Source organism: Galeopterus variegatus, unplaced genomic scaffold, assembly GCF_000696425.1.
Source record: "Galeopterus variegatus unplaced genomic scaffold, G_variegatus-3.0.2 Scaffold6809, whole genome shotgun sequence".
Lineage (NCBI taxonomy): Eukaryota > Metazoa > Chordata > Mammalia > Dermoptera > Cynocephalidae > Galeopterus > Galeopterus variegatus.
Genome location: NW_007732920.1, coordinates 76,857 through 87,079, shown reverse-complemented (window position 1 = coordinate 87,079; position 10,223 = coordinate 76,857). Strand labels below are relative to the sequence as shown.

Here is a 10,223-nt window from a genome sequence, read left to right as displayed (position 1 = left end):
ACCGCTCTTCCGATCTCTCCGGCGCGCTCCTCCCCCTCCGCCCATCCCCCAGCAGCCCCGCCCACCTCCCCACCGCCAGCCAATCAGCGCACCCCGGGCCGCCCAGCTCCCTTATCACACCCCCAGCCCGCCCCCTGGTCCCCTCCTGCCTCGCTAGTCCTCCTGCCCCTCCCTGGCTAGCCGTCTGTCCGTCAGTCCGTCCACCCGCATCAGTCTGGCTCTCTAAGCTTTCTGTCCTCACCCCTATCTCTCCCTCCTCCCCGTGGCTGGGATCGGTGTTCCCGGGCTTGTTCTCATCTCCTTGGACTCTCTGCCTCACTTTCCCTCTCGGAGCCTCTCTGTCGGGGTCCCTGGGTGTCTGCATCTCTGGGTCCCCTCTGATTCTCTGGGGATCCGGGCCCTTTGGGGTCACCTCCCAGCATCTGTCCCTCTGTCCCTGTCTGTGAATCTCCATTTGTCTCCCTGGAGGGGCCCTGTCTGGTCTGTTTCTCTCTCTGCCTCTCTGATTTGATTCTTTCATCTGTGTCTCTCTGCCATCTCTTCTCTCTGGCCTCCTACTTTCTCTGAATTTCCTTTTTCCCTCCGTCTCTGACTCCCCATGGCTTCCTCTCTCTCCTATCCTTGTCTTGTCAGACTGCGGTGTCTGTCTGCTCCCCACCCTTCCCCGCCGTCTGTCCCTCCCTCCCTCCCCGTTCCCCCCAAACCTATGAACTTGAACCAACTTACAGTTCATGTCCCCACAGGGCCAGGGATTCCCCAGGGCAGGGGGCAGGGAGCTGGGGGCCTTTAACCCTTCCCTGTCCGCTGCCAGGGGAGCCCCGGGGGTCAGCTGGGCTGTGGCCTGGGGAGGGGAGGCATGAGCCTGTGAGCAGCGAGGGCCGCGGCAGTGAGGGAGTGTGTACGCCTGGGGGGTTATATAGGGGGCCGGAGCAGGCGGGCGGGGGGCAGGCAGCAGGGGAGGGCGGCCTGACACATCCTGACTCACCCTCCCTGCCTGCCTTTTCCATTCAGACGAGCCGGCTGCCTCGAAGGGCTCACGCCGCCTGCTCGGAGGAGGGCATGGAAGGAAAAGTTGGAAAAGTTGAAAAGGGAAAGGGGGGGGTGGTCGGAGAGGGGCTGGTGAGGTCATTGGCGTCCCCTCCCTCCACCTCCACGGGTTGAGGCAGACACACATAGCTCAAGAGCTGGGGCCCAGCTGTGGGTGGGGGTCCAGCTGGACTGGGACAGGCAGAGAGAAGTGGGGAGGTAGTAGAAGAGAGAGGAGAGAGAGGTGGGGACAGGGCAACAGATAAAGGCCTGAGGAGATGGAGGCTTAAGAGAGTCTGAGGGATAGAGAGAGACACACAGAGGGAAACAGGTATACAGAGAGATGGGGACATGGACAGAGACAGGGAGATAGAGATACACACAGAGATGGAGGCATGCAGAGAGATGGGGACACTGGGACAAAGACAGGGAGACACAGACACACACATAGAGGTGGAGGCAGCCAGACTGGAGAAGCAGAGAGGACCAGAGACAGAAAGGAGAGGTTCTGGGAGTCAGAGATCAAAGAGTGAGATGAAGACAGCAGGACTTGTAGAGACTCAGAGAGACCCTGAGGGGAAAAGGGACAGAGCCATCAAGACAGAGAGAGAGGAGGCAGGTGGCAGAAGAAATGCACAGAGATAACAGACACAATAGAGGCAAGATTGACAAGGATGGAGAGGCCTCGAGGGACATAGACAGGGAGACACACATATTAAAGAGAGGGAGACAATGAGATGTCAGGGACTCAGGGGACAGAGAGAGGGACAGAGACAGGTAGAGACATGAAAGTGGGAGAGAACCAGAGATGGAGACTGGGGACCAAGAGAAAGAAACATTAAGACACTGCATAGAGGCGGGACCTCAGGCACATGACTGCGCCTCTGTTCCTCAGTTTCCTCATCTGTGAAACAGGGATAATGAGAGTACTCCCCACCCCCTCAATGCCGCGGTGAGGATGGAGCGAGCGTATTCATGTAAAGCACAAAGTCAGCACTCAATAAATGTTAACCGTTGCTCTTCTCATCATTCAATTTTATTAATACATCCAGGGAGACAGAGAAAAAGATGTAGCCACTGGGAGAGACTGGAAGGTCAGGGGAGAGACGGAGATGGTGAGTGGGGGAGATAAAATGAGGATGATGGAGATACTGAGGCAGTGACCCAGGGCCAGGGCCAGGGAGCTGGAGACCTGGATGATGCCACACAGAGAAATGGAGACAGGAGGGGTGTCCAGGTAGAAGAGGGACACACAGATTCAGGGGGAGACAGCGATGCCCACACAAGCACATAGTGGATGAATGCCACATAAATGGGGGCAGAGGTGCTCTGGAATTCACAACAGAGCAAGTGAGGGACAGAGACACCAACCCAAGTCCCCAGGAGATCCTCTCCCCAGGATCTAGATGGCAGAGAAAAATGGGATTGGACTGCAGGCACAAAGAGGCGACAAGGACTCCGAAGGTCTCCCTGCAGACCCCCTCCCCCGTGCCCAGCCTCTGAGACTGTGCTGAGCTGGCAGGACTCTGGAGATGAATGGCGACTGGAGACTTCCCCCTCCCCATCCACCACAACTGGGGGGGTGACTGCTCAGGTCCCCAAGGAGGTGAGGTCACAGCCCCCCCATTGTGGGACATGACCTCATCACCTCAGGTAAGAGCTTTTTCTCTCCCTCTCTTGGTTTGTCACAGCCACCCCTTCCAGGGCCCCCCAGGGGCCCTCCCCAGCTCCTGCTCCCGCTGGGACCCAGGACTGTGACCACTGGGTCTCCGCCCCTCAGGGGGCCTGTTTCCGGCTGAGTCAGCGTGGGGGGCCTAAGGCTGCGTCAGTGAGGGGAGAGCTGACGTAGCCCCCCCCAGACCGGCAGGGCCAGCCAAGGTGACTCAGGCCACCAGCCTGGGGGATGGACTGGCCTGAGGGGATGGGGGACTGGGCCTGGGGCCAGCCCTGGAGCAACTACAGGCATCAGATAACGCCAGCCCCTTGCACCAACAGGACCCAGAAACCCAATCCCCTAGCCCGTCCTCACTAAGATCAGGATTCCAGGCCCCCAACCCCTCCTCTCTCATACCCAGAAGACCAATCCCGCAGCCCCTCCTTCCTTAGATCCAGGAGTCCAGACTCTAAACCTTAGTTTTGAGAAAGGTGGAGAAAAACTTGTGGCTCTTCTGCAATATGGGGAGCACTTTCTGTGGGAAGGTCGTGAGTCTGGGACAAATCAGGGGTCCCGGGCTGGTGCCAGTTTCTTATCCTGCCCCAGTTCTCACTCTGGGGGTTGTGGGGTAATATTTCATTCCCCCCTCTCCCCAGTGTGGCTGCAGGATGCTCAGGTAGATGGGGTGGGTAGAGAGCAGGAGGGCCGGGGATTGCTTGGGATTCCTGAGTCTTTCCCAGACCAGGGCGGGACAGGTTGGGTTACTTCTGCAGAAACAAGGACAAGACAGAGAAGAGAAAGGGAGATGAAGATGGGAAAAGAGATCCAGAGGCAGGAGTGGGGAATCCCAAGAAATGACAGATGATAGAGACTAGTAGAAACTGAGGCAGGAGCACAAAGACACAGAATGAGAAAACAGAGATGCAAAAAAAGATGGAACCTAGGAAGACCAGTTTAGAGGTTCAAAAACAGAGATTGGGAGAGACAGGGTACCAGAAACCCTGGGGTTGATCACAGACACTGGGGGAGATGCCATTGAGACAAGTGTGGTGCTGGTGGTGGGAGGAGGGGCTGGCCAGAGAGTCCTTGCTCATGTGCTAGCCCCTGGGTAAGGTGGAGCTGGCTGGGTGTGAGGTCAGCAGGTCTCAGGCTGTGTGTGTCCGTCTGTCTGTCCCTGGGGGGTCCTGTCTGGCCTCTGGGGGGTGACGGGGCAGACCAGCCACAGATGCAGACCAAGCCTGTCATGAGTGGTGAGGGCCGTGACGGCGGGGGCCCCCCCAGTCCTAAGCCACAGTCCAGGGCCAGGCAGCCCCGCCCCCCCCACCCCCTCCTTGATCCCGGAGGAATCCCGGGAATTGGGAAGTGGGTCCAGATGATGTTGACACAGGAAACGGTCAGCAGCTGCCCAGCCTCAGTCCCACAACCCTTTTGACCCCCACCCCCGGCCCCCTGCCGAGCCCCCTCTGTCCTGTGTCATCTATGACGGAGGCAGCCTGGGGCCCACTCAGCACCCACCAGGATGTTTACAGGAGAGATGGGTATGACAGAGTCAGCCTCATGGGGCTTCCTGAGAAATGGGATATGGCTCCTGGACTGTCCTCCCTCAGAACCAGGAGTCCAGACCCCAGCCCTCCTCCCTCAGACCCTGGAATTCACCTCTCATTTTCTCTCCTCCCTCAAATCCGGGTTTCTGGGCCTCCAACCCCCTTTTTCCTCAGACTCAGGGGCCCTAGCCCATGGCAAGACTGCCCAGAGGAGATGAGATTCCACCCTCACTGTGATGTAAAGTTGAGTGGATGTTAAGATGGAGTGCAATAATGATCATGGTCCCAACTCAGCCCCCCAGTTGGCTTCTTTTCCATAGAAGCCACGCCCCTCCCCAATCATTGGTGGAGACCAAAGAGGAAGTTTGAAGACCCCCCAGTTTGACTCCTTCCCCCACTCCCACCCCATTTACAGGTGGGGAAACTGAGACTTATGTGGGAAATGTGGGCTCCCTGCCCAGGAGTCACTTTCACAGCCCATGAGCAGTTCCTGCCCATTAAGCCCTCAGATCTCAGCCAGGGCCAGAGGCTGGCTTGGCCAGCCCCCTTCCCTGGTTGAACACTCTCTATGGCTTCAGCCCCACTGTCTCACCTCCCTCCTAGGTCTCCTGGTTGCTAGGGGGGAACCTTCCCTAACAATGGTGCTCAGTGAGGGCTTCTGTATCTCAGGGTCCCCCTTCCCCTAAGCTAAGGGGAAAGACTCCCTAGCAACCAGGTTTCATGAACCTTTTCGGCACCTGAGGACACCTTCTCAGGCATCAGGTTACTAAGGAAAAGGATTCCCTGGTCTCCCAGATCCTCAACCACTCAGGGTCCCCTGGTTGATAAGCAGGAGAAGCCCCAGACCCCCAACAGCCATGCCCCTTTCTAGACTTCTCTTTCCCACTCAAGTTGCTAAGGAGGCTCTTCTAAAGTCTGAGACACCCCCCCACACACAGGTCAATAGACCAGGCCAGTGTGAACCCTTCCTTTTTCCTCATTGCTCAGGGAACTCACTAGCAACAGAACTTAGAATCTTGGTGCTGGGAGGGCAGGAGGGTGGGGCTGAGCTGGTTGCCGGGGTGATGTCCTTCCAGGCCTCTTCCCACAGAGGCCCCAGAGGTCTGGGGAGGCGACATGGTGGGCTCTGGGATCCCAGCTTTGGGCCTTCTCCTGCTGATGCAGGGCTCAGTAGGTGAGGGTGCTGATGAGAGATCAGGGAGCTGAGGAGGGGGCCATCTCAGCCTCCATATAGCCCCCCAACACCACCCTTTTTCTCCCACAGATGGGAATGGAATCCAGGGATTCTTCTACCCATGGAGTGAGCAGTGGCTGAAATCCTGGGTCCCCCCGGGAGAGGGGGCCCACATTAGACTCTTGGGTCTAAAGGGAGAATAAGCTGGGTCCTGGGTCCGAGAGAGGTGGGATTAGGGCCTGGACTTCTGGGTTTGAGGGAGGAGGAATTGGGGTGTGGACTCCTGGATCCTACACTGAATAAGCAGTAGACAGGCAGCCCCTGAGCCTGGCTTTGGGACCTCATGCTCTAAGGCCTGTGGGGCCAGGCTCTGTGATGAAGCTGCCCATTGTGGTCATGTCCAGGCTGTGAGGGTGACGTGTGGGACAGGGAGAGCTGTGGGGGTCAGGCGGCAATCGAGAACCCCAATCTGTGCCTGCGCCTGCGATGTTGCTACCGTGATGGGGTCTGCTACCACCAGCGGCCAGATGGTGAGTGCCCCGAAGCCCAGGTTCCTGGGGCATGGGGCTGAGACACTTGGGTCTTCAACCTCCCTCCTTTGTCCAGAAAATATGCGGAGGAAGCACATGTGGGCCCTGGGCTGGACCTGTGGCAGCCTCCTCTTCCTGATCTGCAGCATCTGCCTGTTCTGGCAAGTAGGGTGGGGGCTCTGGTGGGCACCCTCACCTCCCAAGGAGCAGGCAGGTGGGTAGGCCAGACTGAATGTATTCCCTCCCCACCAGGTGGGCCAAGCGCCGGGATATGTTGCACCTTCCAGGTTTCTTGCTGGGTAAATGCAAATTATCGAGGACCGTCTCGCTGCTGTCCAAAGACCAAGGGACATCAATGGACAAAAAGACACTGTCTATGGGCAGCATGCCTATGGAGGGGCAAGACATCTTGCAGAGCACCGAAGGAGAAGCAACGGAAGGGAGCGAGGAAACAGAGGGGGATGATTAGGGGCATCCTGGGGGGACCCGTCAATACAGATATAGAGCATGGATGTGTGGTCTCTTTTTTGAGAGGTGTGGGGAGCAGGAGGCACAGTGGGAACTTGGTGCAAGGTAAATATGTGTCCATGTGTTGGAAGGAGTATGGTGGGTCAGGGCTGAAAGAGACCCGGGCTGAGTGGAGGGCAGGGGTGCTGGGCTGTGATCATGGGAGGAGCGAGCTGAGGGGAGGTCTGGAATATGAGGGACGTGGAGGGTTAGTGGGGAGGATCTGAGCTGAGGGGGACCTGGGCTAATTGTGGGGGGGCCCTGGGCTAACTGGGTTCCTGGGCTGTGATCATAGGGACCCTGGACGACTGAAAGGTGTGTAGGTGTAAGGGTGCTGGAGTGAGGTGGGTCTGAAAGCAGGAAGTTGAGGGTAAGTGTGGGTTGGGCAGGGTGGAAGGGTACCTGAACTGAGTTGAGGTCGGGGGGCATTCCACAGTCATGGAAATGTGCCCTTCAGCTCTTCTTCTGAAGGGAGTGGCCTCGCCCCCCAGCATGTGCCTGGATTCCCCTGGGCTGATCCTGACAATGACTGAGCATGGCAGGGGTACCAGTGTAGGTCCCCTTCCTGCAGGACCTGAGCCTCCCCCAGAAGATGACTTTGGCTCCCAGACTCCCCACCAGACAGCTGAAATTTTCTTGGAAGTGCACTAATGTCCAAGACTCATCATGTCCAATCTTCCTTCCCTCCCTTCTCTTTGCAGGTGTCAGATCTATACCAACTAACCCTCCATAAGTGTTTTGCCCAAAAAATATCTTGCAAGTTCGATTTGTCCCTGTGTCTGCTTCTTGGAGGACCCAAATTAACACAGGGAAGCATGGGCTGAGGGAGGTCTGGGCTGAGTGGGTGGGTCTGGGCTTGAGATACTTGCCTCCCGCTCTCAACTCCCTACCTGTTCCCCTCTGTGAAGGGTCAGCATGAAGCTGGCTATCCCCAAGGGCATGGGCAGTCTCACTGGGGGTATGGCCAGGCCCATTTGGTCTCCCAGCCCTGGAAGGAAGCAAGCAACCTCCCCACCCCCCCTGCCCCAGCGCTGTCCCTCTTCCAGGTAGACATGCAGTGCTGTGAGGCAGAGCTGTTTATCCAAGTGAGGACAGAGGGAGGACAGGTAGGCGTCCTGGCAGTTGGATGAGGTATGGAGCAGCTGTACATCTCAGTCTGGTCCTGATAGGTGAAGCCATGGGGTCATCTGCAGGGGGGAGGGTGGAGTTAGTGACTGCTCCAGATTCCCCTCCCATCCCTGCATTCCTAAGCCCATCACCCCGTGGCCTGGGATGCAGGGGCAGGGAGTTCCTTCCTCCTGCTTTAGTCCCTCACACATTGACTCACACACTTGCTCATTGGCTCGTTCATTCCTGGATCCCCCCCATCTGCCGGAGAGCCCCCAGCATGTGTGTGTGTGCACGTGTGCATGCGTGTGTGCCTTTAACTCATTGGAATCCGCGTGTACAAGATGGGGAAAGGCAGGGAGAGTGAGAAATGCAGAAAAAGAGACAGAGAGATAAAGAGACCTGGGGAGACAGTCTGAGACAGAGACACAGAGACAGAGTGAGAGAGATACGGAGACAGGCAGAGACAGAGAAAGAAGACAAACAGAGGGAGGAGAAATAACAAATGATGGGGTGGCTCTGCCCAGCTACTCAACTAATTTTGGTCTCAGAGGGAGAGGAGAGTTATCAGAACTAGAACTTTTGGGTCCCTCTGTTAAAATTCAAGTTCTCTGTCCTTCAGGTGTAAGGAGCACCTCACCCTCCCCAGTAAGGAGGAGTCCTGTGTTTGAACAGGTCCATTTTCCTTCTAAGAGGGGCCTATACTCAAGTTAGCTTGGCCATAGTCTCCCATGGGTGGTTCCAGCAGTGGAGGCCCACCCAGCTGTGTTAGACTTTTGGTCAGTGTAAAGGATTTTCACAGGTAATTCTTAACTACAGGTGGTTATTTTTGCATTATATGCCAAATTTTGTATTCGCTCATGCTTTACCATCTCATACAGTTATTCATGCTTTTTTAAACCAGTTTCCTTTTTTGAACCACAGAACACAGAATATGACTGAAGTGATAATTTTCTCAGTTCTCACAAAGAATAGTATAGAACGCATATCGTTCTGAATGCATAAGAGAACCATTAATTCATCACATATAGAGGATGTCTTAGGACATTAGGGTTAATTTTATTATGGAACCTCTATTTGAAAAGCTGATTCAGTCACCCATCCATCCATCCACCTCTCAACAAACCCATCCGTCCACTCATCCATCTACCTGCCCATCAGTCCAAACCTTCATTCAACTACCAATTCATCCATCTACCAATCTAACCATATTCATTAATCAGCTGATCCATTCACCAATCTCCCACACACCTATCCATCCACCCATCCACATCTACCTATTAAACAACCCGTCCGTACACCCATCCATCAATCCAATCACATTTAACCACCAACCAACCTATCTACTCACCAATCCATCCATTCATCCACCCATCCATCCATCCATCAACCAATCCACCCACCAGTCCATTCACCCATTCATCAACCAACCCATCCATCCATCCATCCTTCCACCTACCTGCCCAATCATCAATCCTTCCTGAGTTCACACTCTTTGCTGGGCAATGCTAGGAACAAATGCACCAGAGACCCAGGTCTTACCCTCAAGGCACTACCTGTCAAGTGGGAAAGACAGTACCAACACAGACACAGCACATGGTCGTACAAGCAGCAATAGGAGTAACTCAGACAATACGAAGGCCCAGAGAAGGACTGAGAAGTGGAGTTGGATCTTACAGGACATGTGGGAAGTTTTCTGGATGGAGTTGGAGACAGCAAGGACACTTCCGGTGTAGAGAAGAGTATGCACAGAGGCCAGTTGGTGTGAGTCTGGCTGTCTGGGGACTGAGGGATATAATTGCAGAGAAAGCAGGAGGAGGGGGACCGAAATGTGGGGGTTTGGGTTTAATCAGAGGGCACTAGGAAGCCACAGCAGGTCTTTTATTTTTTTCTTTCATGGGCTGGCTGGTAATGGGATCCAAACTCTTGACCTTTGTGTTACTAAGCTGAGCTCTAACCAACTGAGCTAACTGGTCAGCCCTCATAGCAGGTCTTTGAGCAAAGGCAGCCAAGCTGGAGAGGTGTGTTTAGGAATCGGGATAGAAGGTAGAGAAGAGAGAAAGGGGAGGGAATGACCGGTCACTTCACTCCTCCTGCCTCGTTGGTCCTCCTTACTCTTTCCCCCTCTCTTAGGACTACTTTGTCGGGAGAATCCAGGCTCCTCTACCTAAGTATTATGTGGCCGGCTTTAGGCAAAGGCGACACCTTTCTGGGACTGTTTCCTCCACTGTAGAATGGGGAAAATAATAGAGGCCCAGTTACAAGGAGAGGATTAAACGGGGCCTGGTGCACCTGGAGGCTGGAGTAAGGGTGGTACCTCCAGGTGCTGGGGAGGGCTGACAGTGACTCCCCCACCAGCTCCCTCAACTCCAGGGGCACAGTCTCATTTGTCTCCCCCAAGTCTGCACTTATGCCTGCTGACGCTCAGTCTTCATCCCTCTGGGTCTCTGCTACTCTCTGCCTCTCTCCAGTCTCTACCTCCTCCTGTGGCTCTATCTCGCCATTGCCTCTCTCTTCTCTCCATCTCCCCTTGTCTCTCCCTCTCTCCTCTCTGTCTCTCCATCTCTTCCCACCTCACCGCCTCCCCCCCACCTCCCCCCCTCACCTGGGGCTCATTCGCAGCCGGCGCCCGCCGCCCCAGGCCCGGCCTCGAGCGTGGCGAGCTGCAGGCGCACGCGGCG

The 10,223-nt window shown here is 55.8% G+C and overlaps 2 protein-coding genes and 1 long non-coding RNA gene across 4 annotated transcripts in view; 1 reads left to right on the top strand and 2 right to left on the bottom strand.

Moving 5' to 3' along the window:
- The window catches only part of IL11 (interleukin 11), a 4,420-nt gene extending 3,532 nt beyond the window's left edge, over nt 1–888 (bottom strand). The window contains exon 1 of one of the 2 annotated variants that reach the window (XM_008591283.1): nt 727–888. Coding sequence is in view for 1 of the 2 variants with exons in the window: in XM_008591282.1 (XP_008589504.1) it covers nt 727–733 (7 nt within the window). In the remaining variant the exon portion in view is untranslated. The remainder of the gene's footprint in view (nt 1–726) is intronic. The other variant, XM_008591282.1, reaches the window with a different exon arrangement.
- A 4,442-nt stretch (nt 889–5,330) lies between these two features.
- TMEM190 (transmembrane protein 190) lies at nt 5,331–6,438 on the top strand. The gene is made up of 5 exons (XM_008591284.1): nt 5,331–5,398; nt 5,489–5,524; nt 5,803–5,928; nt 6,005–6,089; nt 6,181–6,438. Exons 1-5 carry the CDS (start codon nt 5,341–5,343, stop codon nt 6,395–6,397), a joined length of 522 nt encoding a protein of 173 aa, XP_008589506.1. The 5' UTR covers nt 5,331–5,340; the 3' UTR covers nt 6,398–6,438.
- Nucleotides 6,439–7,496: 1,058 nt separating this feature from the next.
- Nucleotides 7,497–10,223, bottom strand: LOC103606737. The gene is made up of 2 exons (XR_551911.1): nt 10,148–10,223; nt 7,497–7,622 (listed from the first exon to the last, which is right to left on the bottom strand). It is a non-coding gene; the product is annotated as an uncharacterized LOC103606737 (long non-coding RNA).

Bases quoted from the DNA above. Each gene is read 5' to 3' on its own strand.
- TMEM190 (XM_008591284.1), top strand. From the start codon at position 5,341: ATGGTGGGCTCTGGGATCCCAGCTTTGGGCCTTCTCCTGCTGATGCAG. The intron at 5,399-5,488 runs GTGAGGGTGCTG...TTTCTCCCACAG, and splicing joins GCTGATGCAGGGCTCAGTAG to ATGGGAATGGAATCCAGGGA. The intron at 6,090-6,180 runs GCAAGTAGGGTG...CCTCCCCACCAG, and splicing joins TGCAGCATCTGCCTGTTCTG to GTGGGCCAAGCGCCGGGATA.